This window comes from Chelonoidis abingdonii, chromosome 17, assembly GCF_003597395.2.
Source record: "Chelonoidis abingdonii isolate Lonesome George chromosome 17, CheloAbing_2.0, whole genome shotgun sequence".
Classification (NCBI taxonomy): Eukaryota; Metazoa; Chordata; order Testudines; family Testudinidae; genus Chelonoidis; species Chelonoidis abingdonii.
This window is the reverse complement of record NC_133785.1, coordinates 19,821,822-19,838,724: the sequence shown is the minus strand read 5'-3', so window position 1 is coordinate 19,838,724 and position 16,903 is coordinate 19,821,822. Positions and strand designations below refer to the sequence as shown.

Here is a 16,903-nt window from a genome sequence, read left to right as displayed (position 1 = left end):
GAATATAAAACCTTGACACTAAAATAATTCAAGCAATGCTTGACACCAGCATTTTAATCTATGTGTATGTATATACAGTGATTTGAGGCTAGGACCATTAAAAGAACCTTACCCCACGAAGTACCCGAAGGTGTTGGTACAACATAGTCTAGCACCATGACCTTTTTTCCTAAGGCAGCAGCTTCCTGTATTAAAAAAAGGAAGTCAGATATGAACTGCTGAACTTGATCAGAAGCTGCAGAGCAGAGCAGCCTGATTTTCACTTCCAACCCTTCACACCTGGAGAAGAACTATCTAGAAGCAACCCTATACAACAGCCTGCACTGTCAACAGTAATTATCTAAAGGGAATATCATGCATGTTTGTCATCCCCCATCCTCCACTGCCCAGCCAAAAGAAGTATCAATATTTTGAGCCTTCAACTCTTATGAACAAGCTACAAGAAACAAAGGCTGCTGTTTCCCTAAGTTCCTTACTCTGGTTCTTACTTCCTGGTCCAGGAGCAATTCGACAAAGTTGAAAGACTAGCGCAAACAAAGTGACTATACTATGGGAAAGAAAGAATCTGACCCAATGTTCTGAACTATGAGCTCATGAAGAAGCGCATGTTACACTACAGTTACATCAGTGTTCAGTCCATTAAATTTCAAATGGATGGGAGGACTCATTGAAACGTAGAATATATTGCATTAGAATGACAGGTGCATAGAACAAGAGTTTCAGGGGAAATCTTATATGCATAGTTGATAGAGACAAAATTCAGTATACAAGTGCAAACTTGAGTGCATACCTTGGAACATGCAAGTCCGCCAGAGCCACCACCAACAACAATAAGATCGTAATCATAAACTTGTGCATCATCTATGCAATTCCCTAGCACATTCTGCAGTGAGCCACTCTGGTAAGCCTGTAACAAAACATATGAGTTACTCACATAGCTGTATGTTCAAGTGTGAATTACACAGCTTTTTCATGACCTACGTCATAATGTCTGATGCTCCTACCCTAATTTTGAATTCCTTATTAAAGAGGATCACTCGCACAGTTTTTCAAATCTGGGGGCTAGGAAGGGAGTCCTCACATGATACTTAAAAGTTCATAATTAAAGAACCTTTCACAGGACTACATTCTCCTTTTCTGCTTCGAACGTTATGTTTAAGTCACACGGCAAAAGCTATGTACCAAAAAAACAAATCAAGAAGTCACTGATGACCCATTGCGCACTCCATTTGTAATTCTACCCATTGTATATAACAGGGGTCGGCAACCTACGGCACACATGCCAAAAGTGGCATGTGAACTGATTTTTGATGGCATGCAGGGCGGGCTGAGCCCACCGCTGCTCTGGGGTTCCCGCTGCTGGCCCCTTGCCAGCTGGGGTCCCGCCACCGGTCCCACTCAGCGCCTGCTGCTGGCTTGCGTGAAGGAACCCCAGCTCGCAGGAGCCAATAACCAAAACCCCAGAGCGGGGTGGACTGACCCGCTGCCGCTCTGGGGTTCCGGCTGCTGGCCCCTTGCCAGCCAGGGTCCCCGTGCAGCCCCACTCACCTTGCTTCCGGCTGAAGTTCCAGCACAGGCCCCCTGCCGGACAGGGTCCAGGCTTCCAGCCCTGCTCAGCCCTACCAGCCGCCAGCTCCACTCACCTCAGCTGCCAATCTGGGGTTCTAGCTGCTGACCTCCTGCCAGCCTGTTATCAACTGATTACTCAGCTTAAAGTACCCAAGTATGTGGCACCAGACATTGGAAAACTCAGCAAGGAAAAGCAAGGGCAAGAATCACACTAAACTGATAAGATCTGCATTTTAATTTAATTTTAAATAAAGCTTCTGAAACATTTTGAAAACGTTGTTTACTTTACACATAAGAGTAGTTTGGTTATACATTATAAACTTAGCGAGAGACCTTCTAAAAAACATTAAAATGTATTACTGGTATGCGAAGCCTTAAATTAGAGTGTATACATGAAGACTCGGCACACCACTGCTGAAAGGTTGCCGACCCCTGGTATATAACATCAAGGCGGCAGGAATTAAAGAAGGTTGTAGAAGGATGGAACAACTCTTTAATAGGTTTTTTTTTTTTAATTTAGTTTCCTTCTTGACATTATGGGACTGGAATAAGTAAATGCATTAAGTTAGTTCACCAGCATATTTTGCAACCAGTGGCACACTAAAGGGCTACTTCCAATCTGGTTACAGGTTGCAACCAGTGGTTGCAACAGAGGTATCAAGTGATTAGACTGTATTTAGAAACAGAGATAAGTAATCTAGTCAGTTCATTTCTAGCCACAGCTCATTTCAATAATCAAGAAAAGCAAGATTACCTGATAAGTTTTATCATATCCACCTATGTGTGCTCCATTCACAAACACATTGGGCACAGTCCTCTGGCCAGTCTCTTCTACTAACACTTGCTGAATATTGGGTCCATCATCTAAGGATATTAAAAAAAAAATTACTATGAGAGAGTTTGAAACAATCCTCACTAAAAGTGCACTTAAATATGGGTTTTTTAAAAACTAGAACAGAAGTTTTTTCAACAAACTGCACATCACAAGCCCTCCATAAAATCAACATATTTGTTTCAGACATGGCACATTTGTAGACATTCTTCAAAAGCGCAAGCTTTGAAACAAAGTTTTCAAAAGTTGTACCTCCCCACAAGAGTACGTGTCTAGATAGATGGAATGAACTGAAGCTTCACAAACCTAAATGAGAGAGAGTTTGCAGGTGGTGTTTAGAAATTTAAGCCATACGTTGCTTGGACTTGCATATTTGAGAGATACTACCTCCCTGCCTATGTATATTGCCACAGTCAGTATCAGTGGAGGCATCTGAGATAACTCAATACAAAATTGCTGGCAGGGTGTTCTTCATTAGGCCCCCCAGGGCTTTGGAACTTGTTCACCCCTTTGGTGGTTTTATGAAACCTAAATATAGTCCAGCCAGTGCAGGAGATGTGTGGGATTAATTGTGGGAATATTCAAGTGGGAATATTCAAATGCACTTTAGTTTTATTTAAACCCACTCAGAGACAGTGCCAATAATCTCAGAAGCTGCAAATTAAGCAAAATCTTAATTATTAAAGAGAGCCTTAACACGCAACCACTATCCCAAAACGGAAGATGGACTCAGCAAATCCATATGTATATTACACTTCCCTTTGTCAGATTAGGATCCATATACTGTGCAGGAACCTCTCTAGCATGGAAAGAATGCTAAACCAAAAAGGGAAACTTCAGTGAAAGTCAGTTAGTACAGTCTTTCAAACTATTCAAAACAAATGTTATTTTTGGAAGGTTATGAAGTATCAAATTGGGAAACAGTATAAGTAGCAAAATTTTAAGATAAAAATGTATGACCACTGAAGTTTCTAAATATATTCCTGATGACTCAGCTAATCTTTACAACCAATTAATGCCCAGTAAAACCCCTTACCTGTTTTCTCAAGGATTAAAGTAATTTTAACATAAGACTAATGTAACCCCAGAACTCCTGGTTTTAATAAAAGCTGGCACTGGCTACAGCCTGAGCAACAGAATTTAGTCTTTTTTCCACCAATGACTCAGCAAACTTCTTCACAAAGGTCACTTCTAACTCAAGTAAAATATTAACAATTCATCTGGGAACACCAAAAAAAAGTAACTTAGGCGAAAGATTGACTTTTCCTGCAAGACAGAACAGTGGGCAATTTCCTGACACCTCCATCAAATTGTTATTTGATTAAATAAATCAGGTTTTTATTTAAAAAGTGCCTTGTGATATAAGAGTTTAGCATGTATTTTAAATGCTGTTTAACTTTGCACTAAACCAGGCATCATTCAAGACAGAACTAGTGTCTCTGATCAGTACAAGACAGGTTATAGGAAAAGCGTGGATTAAGCTGGATGAAATATATATTTATGTATCTCAACACGACCTGTCATTTTTAACTTACCAGTTAAATCAAGTTCCAAAGCATAGTAGTCTACTCCCATAGAATGAAAAAGTTCTTTCACCTGTAACAAACCAGAGTAGCGTCATTTGATATCTGCTATTGTGAACAAGGGCACTGCATTTTCACAAGTCAAAAGTTTGATATTTAGATGTGGTTTAGGACCAAGATCTGCTATTGGACATGATTACATAGATAGTGTCTTAAAACAGTTGTGAGTTATGCAGATATTAAGTCCTTACTTTTCAGAAGCAGCCCCTTTGCTGTTGCATGTGATTCACCAAAGGTGGTATATTCACACTACAAACGATGGTATGACTAGTGCAAGTAGACATATCTGTTCTAGCTTTAATCCAGCTATTGTGGTTAACAACAGCAGCAAAGCCATGGCAGCCTGCACTTCACCAGGTGTTAGCAACCCAAGTACATACTCACAGTCCCTAGCAAGCTTCCCGAGATGGTTCATCTACAATGAAGTTATGGCTGCACTAGCTAGATTAAAGCAATACCTGTGCTACAATCACATCTTCATTTTCCGTGTAGAAGTATGGTTAGGTAATCAACAGGATTCAGACTTTGGTATCCAATCCCACGCTTCTCCTGAAGGAGATGGGAGAACTTCATCTACAAAAAGCTTAGTAGCAGATTGTCTTTTTACCCCCCTATATTGTGTTAGAAGTAACCAGCCCAAGATATCAAAGTGGCTACCTCAAGAAGCTGATGTGGAGGATAGAAAACCCAATGGTTATTTATTTAGTAAACAGATATACACATATGGCCAAACACTCTTTGGAGATGGGATAGTTTTGTGAGGAAGCTATTAAGTAGCAAAATTAGGTTGAAATCTAAGTAGTTATACTTTCACTAGAAAGTTACTAGATCCGTGGCTGACAACCCACACCAGGATTAGGAACACAAATTTACCATCTCTCTCAATCTTCAGACTTGGAAATGAACAACAGTGACCCTCGAAATGGACAGACACTACATTTTCTTTGCTGAAGTTTTATTTTTAAAAATACCCTGGAACTTCTTATAATGAAACTAACCAGTGATTGTATACTAAAAGTCATACTTTATGTATGAAACTATAGCTGTTTACTTTCGTAAGCGGCCAGTGCTACTAAACTTGCTTGCAAATGGGAGACATGACGATGTCAGGCACAAAGATGTGCGACTCGCAACCAGGAAGACTTACTGAGCACTGAACAGGGACTTTGCAACAGCACAGCAGGACAACTTTAAAATCAGGGCCAGATGCGGCATGTCCTGCAAAATGCAGGACACTTGAAAGGTATAGTATACCCTACTAGTCTCCCTAACCCTCTGGTCAAGGAATATTTGCTGATCAACTTCACACTAAAAAAATATATATATTAGAGAAATTAAAATAGTTTGAGGAAATAATCAGCATTCCTAATGATCAGTTAAGGTAACAGACTGTTCGTTCAGTTTTATAATTGAGAATAGTGGCAGTTTGCAAGGTTAAAATAGTGTTAACTAATACGAGGTGCTTTGTAGCATTAACATTATATAAGTAAGATGTTAAACTTTGAAGGGACAATTACTGCAAATAAAATTAGATACTTCAGTTTGCCAAGTTGCTAGATCAAGTATGGATACAACGTAGCTCCTATTGAGTCATTTAATATATAAAATAAGCAATTTAAAAGCTGATGCTTGTCACTTACTCATACTAAAAAAAAAAGTCTGCCTTTTAGAGAATGCTTTATTTAAATTAATGTACACAGAAAACAGGATTACACAAAAATAAAAGACCAAAGATCAAACTAGGTCAGCACCAGAGTGGTTTTTTTTTTTGTGTTGTTTTTTTAACAGAACAAGGCTGTTAACAACCTCAATATAAAATGCATAAAAGAGAGCCTCGAGTCTTATGAGGAAATCCAGAGGAAGTCATGCATCTTTTGCAAGAACTTACCTCAATCGCCTTGTGTATAATATCTCATGAAGAATGTTGTATCTCTTATTGGACAAACTTCTGATGGTGGAAGAGACAAGCTGTGAAGCTCAAAAACTTGCTCCTTTCACCAACAGAAGTCTGTCCAATAAAAGTTATTACCACCTCACCCTTTCTTGACTCTAAATCCTGGAACCAACACAGCTACAACTCTCCAAACAGCATTCTTAATATCACTGACTGATCATCTTTCAGAGATGAAGACAAGGTACATATACCAATAGCTCTATCAGCTATTTTATATACAGTTGCCTTCCCTGTAGCAGAACAGGATAGTGCTGTGTTATACCAATAAAAACTAGCAGGATCTTATTAAAGGGGACAAGACATTTGTCACATTTATTGTAAATACCAAAAATAAAAGATAACAGCAAACAACGTTGTTTGGCTACTTATTCCTGTGATTACATATATATATTCATTCATTCAAGTTCTGTATGGATATTATAGTTACCAGCCTAAAGTTGCTTGTGACAGAATACTGGCCAGGTACCCTGTACACAAGAGTGGAGCCGAGTCCGGGTCAGGTGCACCTGATGCTCCTGGAGGCTGGCAGCAGAACCATAGACTCAAAGTCCTCAGTCTTCAGAGTCCAGTTTTATAGGGATTTTTCCCTATGTTAGTTCATGGGAGTTGTTTCATTCTGCTGTTGCCAGATTAATCAGCAGGTCGCTGGCTCTATTCTGTCAGATGTTTGTTTAGGTGCTTAGGGTGGTCGTTCTGCTGTTGCAGAATCAATCAGCAGGTGTCTGGCTCCATTCTGTCAGATGTTTGTTAGGTGCTTGGGGTGGATCCCAGTTCGCCCTCCGGGGGTCACCTGGTTGATTCCACTTGACACCTTCTTCGGCCGACACTGAATTTTTCAGGCTGGTAACTCCCTAACCATTCATTCATCATTTAAACTAGGCACTCATTCACATACACTCTTTATCTTAATTACATTTATTTCACTGTCTCTTTACCTTTTGGGGTGTGAGACTCCCTGTCTTTTAACAATTAAAAGAAGGAACATAAAGTGAGATAAAAATGAATTTACAGAGGTGGAGGTCTCTATTTGTAGTGATTACAAAGTGTCACTTAGAGAAGGGCACTTAGAGTCAATTAACCTTTAACAAGTTTTATACAAAGTATTTCTGTGAGCAGGCTTCACACAGACACAGCTGGTGGCTTGCAGGTTAGAGGCTAAATCTGGGGAATCACATTTATTTCTAATATAAACCTTTAGTTATAAAGTATTAATTGACATTAAATCATTTCTAACAATAAATCATTTTTCATATAAACCACGTCTAATATAAACCTTCTTTAGTATCCCTAAAGCTGTTCTTGGGCGGCTTAGTCTTTTCTTCACTGCATTCCTGGAAGGTGTTACAGAGTGGTTGCTCTTCCTTCCTGAAGGCACTGTTATTGAAGTTCTCTCTCTTTCCTCTTGTTCACTTGTCCACTTGCACACATGGGATTGTTAGGAAGGTTAGCGAGGAGGCATGGACTACAGTTTTCAGTAGGCTGATGTTAACATGCTCTCACCTAATCCTGCCAGTGCTATTGAATGCTTGATCTGGTCTTTGGGACAGATTGGAGCATGGTTGACAGCTATCTGACTGAAGCTCAAATCCAGATATGATGCTGATGGGTTGGGGATTGTAAAGATAATCCCTACAGACCTTGAGAACCCATTCAGTCATTTATACTAGAATGTCCACGCTGAGATATATTGCTGGATCCCCAGCTATTATGGGATGACAACAGATTCAGTGATGAGGGACACTTTTCGCATGTGGTTAGGAAGTAGCACACCTGTCTTTTAGGTGAGGAAGCAACCTGTTTTAAGATGAGGATCTTGCTACTATGATCCAGACCTTTATCATCTCCAGATATGATAACTGCAGTGTGCTCCACATGGGTCTCTAAGGTAAGTCTGCCCAGAAAACACAAGATGGTGCAAAACGCAGCAGCCTCCTTCATAAGCAATCTCTTACCTGGCTATGATCTCTGGCTGCACTTTCTTTTTAAAATTTTTCTTTTAAAAAAGAAGAACTGAAGATTCTTGTTTTTGGCCTATAAACTCCTACATGGCTAGGTAGCTACTTATTGAGAGACTGCAAAATTGACAGTATGGAAAAAAGGAGAGGCAGGTTTTTTTGTTTGTTTTAAAATAGGCATCAGGTTTAATACAAACAAGGGAAGTACTTTTGCCACACAACGGCAAGTTAAACTGTGGAACTCATTGCCATAGGATGTTGATGGCCAAAAGTATAACTGGGTTCAGTGAATAAATGGCTATTAGCCAAGATGGTCAGGGATGCAACCCTAAACTTCTGACTGCCAGGAAGGGAAGATGGGGAGAGGCAATTAGGGAGAAGATACCCTGAATTTAAGAAAGAGTGTGAAGTCAGATCTCTCTCTGAGGGGCTCTCAGTTGTGTTACATTGGTTCCAAAAGAGCATGAGTACTTGGGCACCCTGAAAGGGCTATTTATGTATACTTTTGGAAAAGTGGAGCTTGATGGGATTAATATTTATGGGGTAGAGGACTTCAGTCTTTTGGGGGATGCCAGTGAGTTATAACTGCATAGCCTGCTGTTTTACTTTGTGTTAAAGCAGCCTACAGTAGAGAGCCACCTTTTTCATGAAATAAACACAGTAGAACCTCAGAGTTATGAATGCCTCAGGAATGGAGGTTTTTTGTAACTCTGAAATGTTTGTAACTTTGAACAAAATGTTACGGTTGTTCTTTCAAAAGTTTACAAGTGAACATAGAGTCAATACAGCCTTGAAACTGTACTATGCACAAGAAAAATGCTGCTTTTTTTTTTAAAAAAAGAGTAGTTTACGTTTAACACAATACTGTATTTGCTTTTTTTGGGGTCTCTGCTGCTGTCTGATTGAGTACTACTGGTTCCAAATGAGGGATGTGGTTGATTGGTCAGGTCATAACTCTGAAGTTCTAATGTAGAACAAATAGTTCAAGTGTGGCAACAGCACAAGGTACCACTGAACTGCTCTACTGCTACAGTATAGCAAGAACAGTTCTTTAGGGGAGAGAGGCAAGAACAAGAGTTTTAGAGTAGTTACACTGGAGAAGGGAGAGTATATTTGTCTTAATATTTTTAGATGTTAAGGCTTTCTAACCTTGCCATCTTTATTCTCAGCCATAGGGTACTTTCCCTTCAAGATCTAACCAAACTGTATAGAAAGAAGACATTTGCAGTCTGTATATTGATTTGTAGCATACAAATATGCAATCACACTTTAATTTAACTGGTGCATTTGTACACAGACAAGAAATCCCTTAGGCCACTAGCTATCACCTTCTGTCCCCAAATAAAACCTCTCCAGTGCATCAAAGATCTACAGCCTATCCTGAAAGAGGATTCCCTCACTCTCACAGATCTTGGGAGACAGACCTGTCCTCGCTTACAGACAGCGCCCCCCATGAAACCTGAAGCAAATACTCACCAGCAATCACACACCACAGAACAAAAACACTTACCCAGGAACCTATCCTTGCAACAAAGCCTGATGCCAACTCTGTCCACATATCTCTTCAAGCAACACCATCATAGGACCTAATCAGATCCGCCATGCTATCAGGGGCTCGTTCACCTGCACATCTACCAATGTGGTATATGCCATCATGTGCCAGTAATGCCCCTGCCATGTACACTGGCCAAACCAGACAGTCTACACAAAAGAATAAATGGACACAAATCTGAAATCAAGAATCATAACATTCAAAAACCAGTAGGAGAACACTTCAACCTCTCTGGCCACTCAGTAACACATTTAAGGTGGCAATTTTGCAACAGAAAAACTTCAAAAACAGACTCCAATGAGAAATTGCTGAACTTGAATTAATATTCAAACTAGATACTATCAATTTAGGCTTAAAATAGAGACTGGGAATGGCTGAGCCATTACACACATTAAATCTATTTCCCCAGGTTAAGTATCCTCACACCTTCTTGTTAAACTGTCTTAAATGGGCTATCACTACAAAAGTTTTTTTTCCCTTCCTCATGCTGACAATAGCTCATCTTAATTAGCCTCTTAGACGAATTCCCACCTTTTCATGTGTATATATCTACATCTTCCGCTTACTATATGTTCAATTCTATGCATCTGATGAAGGGGGCTGTACCCCATGAAAGCTTATGCTCAAATAAATTTGTTAGTCTCCAATCTGCCTTAAGTACTCCTGTTCTTTTTGTGGATACAGACTAACACAGCTTCTACTCTGAAACAATTCTTACAAAGAAAACAAACAGCTGGAGGACAAAGATTATTAGTGAGTTACCTAACACTAAGTTTCCTATGGAAAGTAACTTGGTACAAAGGCACTATGGTATGACAATGCACTTTTTAAAACTTTTCCTGGCAGCATTTGCTCTTATTACTTCAACCTGTTTAGCTACTTGAAACCCCACAAGGTGGAGTTAAGTTAGCTAATAAGCAGTGTCCCAGGTCTGCTGTTTCATAAGTCAATTAGCATTTTGTAACAATCTAAAATTGAGCTAGCCTGACATGTCATTATGCATTTTTATGGATACATAATATACTAGCTGAAGGCATATCATAAGACTAGTATAATCAGCAGTCATGTGAAGTTGTGGTTACTCTATGTATCAAGTTGCTTTTACATGTCAGTGTAGAGACTGCTAGCATTTATAAGTTCTTCCATCTTATCCAGTATCTATTTCTCCATGGCAGCAAGAATTTAAAATACTACTAGTCAACAATAACTTGCATGTAACTGCAAGAAAGTCAAATTCTGACAACTCCATTCGTGCACTGTCTACCACCTTCCTTCTCATCTTACCTTTAAGGACTTTCCCCTGCAATGGATCACCGTTTCTTATTCCTGCTCTATCTAATCTCCTGTTATCCCTTTGGCTTTTAGAAGATGCCTTTTCTTGACCTCATTTGTTCTCTTTTGACATACTCTCTCCACCCTCTGCCTCCCTCTTCCTCTGCCCAAAAGGAAAACACATTAGGGACCCTTATTACATTAAATAATTTCCTCAAGCATCTTTCCTTGCTCCAGATTTACCACCTGTCCCTTAATCCAGTTCCATTCATGTTCCTTCTTCTCTTCGCCCACTAAGATCAGAGTCACCATTGCTCCTCAGTCTACCTGCAGCAATACTTGCCCTTCCTCTCTCTGGGACAGTAAATATAGTGCTCCCAAGAGCTGGCTGTTTCCATGGAGCCAAAAGCCCTACCTACAAGAGAAGCTCTGCCTCAGCAGCAGCAGGAACAAACACTAATCAGCAACAGAGTTCTAGATTGACTCTCAGATTTGTAGTAGGGCTGTCAAACAAGTAAAAAAATTAAATCACTATTAGTCATGCACTTAGTTGTGCTGTTAAACAATAAAAGAATACCATTTATTTAAATATGTTTGGATTTTTCTACATTTTCAAATACATAGATTTCAATTACAACAATATTTGCACTGTAAAAACCAAGAGATAGTATTTTTTTCAATTCACCTCACACAAGTACTGTAGTGCAATCTCTCTATAATGAAAGTTGAATTATGTACAAAAAATAATTGCACTCAAAACAATGCAAAACTTTAGAGCCTACAAGTCCACTCAGTCTTACTTCTTGATTAGCCAATCAAGTTTGTTTCCAGAGGACATGCATCCATGCTGATGGCAGGGTCTGCTCGAGAACAAATCCAAAGCAATGCAGACCAATGCATGTTCATTTTCATCATGGCACCAGCAGAAGCTTGATTTTCTTTTTTTGGTGGTTTGGGCTCTGTAGTTTTTGCATCAGAGTGTTGCTCTTTTAAGACTTCTGAAAGCATGCTCCACACCTTGTTCCACTCAGATTTTGGAAGGCACCTCAGATTCTTAAACCTCAGGTCAAGTGCTGTCGCTATCTTTAGAAATTTCACATTGGAACCTTCTTTGTGTTTTGTCAAATCTGCAGTAGAAGAGTTCTTAAAAACGAGACCGCTATAACATGAAATATGACAGAATATGGGTAAACAGAGCAGGAGACAGTCATACTTTTTTTTTTTTTTAAATAATCATCAGCCTGGAAGCATATCCTCTGGAATGGTGGCCAAAACATGAAGGGGCATATGAATGTTTAGCGTATCTGGCACGTAAATACCTTGCAATGCCAGCTAAAAAAGTGCCATGTGAATGCCTGTTCTCACTTTCAGGTGACACTGTAAGTAATAAGTGGGCAGCATTGTCTCCTGCAAATGTAAACAAACTTGTACAGACAATTGCTCAGACAAGAAGTAGGACTGACTGGACATGTCGGCTCTGAAGTTTTACGTTTTGTTTTTGAGTGCAGTTATGTAGCAAAAAAGCGACATTTGTAAACTGCACTTTCACAATAAAGAGATGCGCTACAGTACTTGTACGAGGTGAATTGAAAAAATTTCTTTTGCTTATTTTTACAGTGCAAATATTTGTAATCAAAATAATATAAAGTGAGCACTGTACACTTTGTATTCTGTTTTGTAACTGAAATCGATATATTGGAAAATGTAGAAAAACTCAAAAATACGTAATAAATTTCAATTGGTATTCTATTGTTTAACAGTGCGATAAAAAACTGATTAATTGCAATTAATATTGTTAATCGCACAAGTTAGATGTGATTAATTTCTCCTCAACTGGAATAGCTCTTGCAGCACAAGCAACAGGTGAAGTGGTAAGGTAGAAGAGCCTTAAAAAAACAAACCACCATGACACTACCATCCAACAGGACTCCAATACATTGCTAAAAAGGCTGCCAACACTCTACAACTAGTATTGCAACTGTTAATAGACCAAAAAGAACTGTAAGTAGTAGACAAAGCGAGGCAGATGAGCACCAACTCTTGGATTCCTCTCAGAGTATATCTAAACTACTTGTCGAATCGGTGGGTAGTGATCGATCTATCAGGAGCTGATTTATCACCTCTAGTGTAGATGCAATAAATCAATCCCTGATTGCTCTCCCATTGACACCTGAACTTCACCACAGTGAGAGGCAGAAGCAGAGTCAATGGGGGAGCGATGGCAGTCCACCCCGTGCCGTGAAGTAAGTCGACCTAAGATGCATCGACTTCAGCTACGCTATTCTCACAGCTGAAATTGCACGTATTAGGTCAATCCTCCCCAGTGTAGACCAGGCTTTAATGGGTATTTCCAATACTCACTCACCAAGAAAAAGAATCCTCTCTAGAACAACTTTGCTATATACAGTGTGTGTGTGGGGGGGGGGAGGGGGGTATATAGATATATATTTTTAAAATATAAAGAGTTTTCATCTACCACCCTATTATCACTTCACTTGCTCAAAATTCTGTAAATAGACTATTAGAAAGATTTTTTGAAAGTCTAAATAAAGCTTACCAATATATGATGGTATTTTCAGGACCCAAGATGATGTTTTTATCTGAAGCACCTACTACATTTCTGACATTTTTCCTTGGACCTGAATTATGGTCCAAATGTAATTTTATGTCAACTAGAACAAAAACCATGATCATTGGGATTCTTTCTACAGTAAATATTACAAGACTCCATTGTATCACCCCATTTACACACACATGAATCCAAGTGCAGAGTATGAAACCACAGGGATGACTACCAAGGAAACAATTTCAATGTAAAATTCAGTTAGAAAAATGCTATTAGAAGTTACAGCCTAATATTCCAACTTTGCTTTTCCTCCATAGCTCCATCACCACATAAGATTTTCATTTTAAAAATGTTTCACTTTTAAGTATTTGAGAATCAATCAAGATGTGCATAAAATCTGCCCCAAGTTTCTGCAGTTAGAATTTGACGGGCAATTGTTTACAATGCATAGGGAAGACCTTGCTGGTTTGTTGGTTTTTTTAAGCTGCTTTGGTTATCCAGTTCAAGCTTAGCTTTGTCAGCTAGCTGATTAGACCCCAAAAGACACAGGTAACTATTACAATAATAAAAATCCTTTTCTGACCACTGCAATCTTCAGCAGCTTTGTTTATTATAACACTGAGGACAGTATTGACATAACAATATAAAAGCAAGTCAGTGATAAGTCAGCCTTTCCAACAGCTCAGAGGTGATAGGAAGTTCAAGCTCGGTGCCAGAGGTGAGAGTTTAGCTTCACAAAGATTGGTTACTAAAGAGATGCCCTCTGCTTGAAAATTTGAGGAACACAACCAAAAAAAAGAGAACAAACCAACCAACCCACAAACAACCCACGAATCTGACGACCTTGAATAGTGGCTTTAAGATTGGCGTAATACACGACCTAGCGCACTGGGTGGGATTTCCTCACTTCCGCCCATTTGGGCTCAGCTAACGCAAGAAGCGCGAGCTCCCGTCTGCAGCTGGCGGGACGCCGGTTCCTGGCGCTAGGTCAGCGCTCTGGAGAGAGGCTGTTTGACTGGCAACCTGTGACGGGTACCTGCCCCCAGGCTCCCGGCCTGGAGCCCGCGCGCCCGCCCCAGGACTGGTGGTTAGGGCCCCCCGGGCCCGAGCGGCAGAGAGCGACGCCCCCGCCTCTCCAGGGACAGCTGCCGGCGGGAGGCCTCCTGCCGCGACTCGTGTGCGCGGGCTGGGCGGCAAGGCCCTCCCCAGGCGCTCCCCTCACCGGGCCGTACCTTGTTGCAATAGGGGCAGTAGCTCTTGCAGAAGATCATGACCCGGTGGGAGCCGATCAGAGTCCGGACGCGGAGCCGCAGCGCATCCCAGTCCGGCAGCCGGACCTGGCCCGGGGGCGGCATGGCAAGAGGAGGGTGACTGAGAGGCAGCAGCGCGCGCTCTCCTCTCACCAGGCGACACGCGCAGAAGCCGGTGCTTAATTGCCCCTTAGCCCCGCCTCTTTCCTTCCGGAGAGGGCGGGGTGGGGGAGGGACGAAGAAGGAGGCTGGACGAGTCTACACGGGATGAGGCCGGGGTGTGCGTTAACCTACGTCTTCCATATACTGACCAATAGACTGAGCCTAGGAGGGAGAGTCCAACATCATCTCCGCCTCTCCCGCTAGAAAAACTTGGGACAGCCCAAAAAAGGAGAGCATGCGCAGAAGGCTTCTCTAGTTTGGGTGGTGCCGTCAGGTGGAAAGAGTGTAGCTTCCGCCCTTGGGGCTTGTGAATTCTAGTCCCAGCTCTGGGAAGGGAATGGGCTCTAGTGGTTTGAACCAGAGAGGAAGGATCCCTTGGCCGCTTTCGCTGTCTGTGACACTTACTCCTGGTGCAAACTCATCACTTCTGTGTTCTTCTAGCTTCCCATCTGTAAAATAGGGATAATGGGGTTTTGGTTAAAAAAAAAAAAGGAGATACATAATAAAGAACAATAAAGGGTAAATGTTCAGGTGACTGAGCCTTTGCTTTTTTAGGCACCATTTGTAGCTGGCTGCTCTCCACCCAGGGAAGTGGTTACACATTTAACACCCACACCATTTCTGCTTTTTTTCTTTTCTTTTTAGCAACCTACTGCAAAATTATCTCATTGCTGCTGCAGATTGCCAAGCTGCAACTTTACCCCTAGATACCTAGCAGCAGATGCAGGGCCGGTGCTACCATTTAGGCCAACTAGGCGGTTGCTTAGGGCGCCAAGATTTGGGGGCTCCAAAAAGTGGTGCCCCCCAAATTTTTTTAAATGGTTGCAGCCGCTGCTGCTGGAGGGGCTGAGCTGCCCGCGGCAGCAGCTGCCTGCAGCCGGCAGCCCAAGGTGTCCCCCGCATCAGGGAGCCGCCACCGCAGCCCAGGGCGCCCCCCCACGGGGTCAGGGAGCAGCCGCAGCCCAGGGCGCCCCCCCCCCCGGGGTCAGGGAGCCACCACCGCATCCGGGCAGCCCAGGGTGTCCCCCACGCCGCCCCCCGGGGTCAGGGAGCCGCCGCTGGCATGCCAAGGGCGCCCTCCCGGGTCATGGAGCGCCGCCGCAACCGGCAAGCCCAGGGCGCCCCCCATCCCCAGGTCAGCGAGCCCGCCGCCGACAGCCCAGGCGCCCCCCGGGCTAGGAGCCAACCCGCCGCGACCGCTGCAGCCCAGGGCGGCCCCCCCCCCGGGTCGGGAGCCGTCCGCCGCGACCCCGGCACCCCAGGGCGCCCCCCCCAGCCCCCTGGGGTCAGGGAGCCACGAGACCCGCGCGCGGGGCGGTGAAATGTCTCGGCGCCTAGGGCACCAGAAACCCTAGCGCGGGTCCTGGCTGTAAAGATACCTCGCTTATGAATCCCACAGAGTGAGAAAATTGGGAGAAGCTACCATCTACAGGACAGATTCTAACAGTGCAGTCTTTGTGCGTGGTCGCTGTGATTCATTAAAAAGATTGAGCCTGAGGGAGAGTGAAAGTAAGGGGAAATGGACAAATCTCCTGCATATAGATTGAAGAAAACAGCTTGTATACAAGCAGGGTGACCAGATATAAAGGGTGAAAAATCGGTATGGGGGTGGGGGGTAATAGGTGCCTATATAAGAAAAATTCCCAAATATCAGGACTGTCCCTATACAATCGGGACATCTGGTCACCCTATATACAAGATGGGTGTTTCACCTCTTTACAGTCAAAGCCCCTTATATAAAACACATATTAAAACAGCCAAGTCCTGTAAAAACACTCCTGTTCTCAGGCAAAACTTGTGAAATCATTGTTTAAGTTGTTACAGAATGAACAGGGAGTCTGATAGAACGAGCTGGATGCTTGGAGCCAGGAATTCTATTACTCTGTGGTATTAGTCAAGTTGCTTAAAGATGACCCATAGAGGGGAAAAATGGGTTTACTTAAGATGTGTAAAGAAGGCCTAAAAGGTTTTTTTTTGGAAAACAAGTTTTTGGTCCCCTGCCTCCCTCCCCTGCTTGTTTTCTGTATAAGGAATTCAGGTCTTACCTACCCTGGAAGACTTTGTGGTAAACTGGAAAACTAATAAGAATCTAGCAAGTGATAACTGAACATTGAGAGAGGAAGGTATTTGCCAAGACTGTTTAAACATTTATAATATTTGTTAGCATTCATTTGACTCTGATGGCAAATGAACACTTGGGATAAAGGG

At 42.1% G+C, this 16,903-nt stretch overlaps 1 protein-coding gene across 1 annotated transcript in view; it reads right to left on the bottom strand.

Annotated features, from left to right (window-relative positions):
* TXNRD3 (thioredoxin reductase 3) overlaps positions 1–14,740 on the bottom strand; it is a 31,637-nt gene extending 16,897 nt beyond the window's left edge. Inside the window, exons 1-5 of the mRNA XM_032784342.2 lie at positions 14,516–14,740; positions 3,937–3,997; positions 2,324–2,433; positions 791–907; positions 113–185 (exon numbers count right to left, since the gene is read on the bottom strand). Coding sequence (XP_032640233.1) covers positions 113–185; positions 791–907; positions 2,324–2,433; positions 3,937–3,997; positions 14,516–14,638 — 484 coding nt within the window. The 5' untranslated portion in view covers positions 14,639–14,740. The remainder of the gene's footprint in view (positions 1–112; positions 186–790; positions 908–2,323; positions 2,434–3,936; positions 3,998–14,515) is intronic.
* Positions 14,741–16,903: the final 2,163 nt, after the last annotated feature.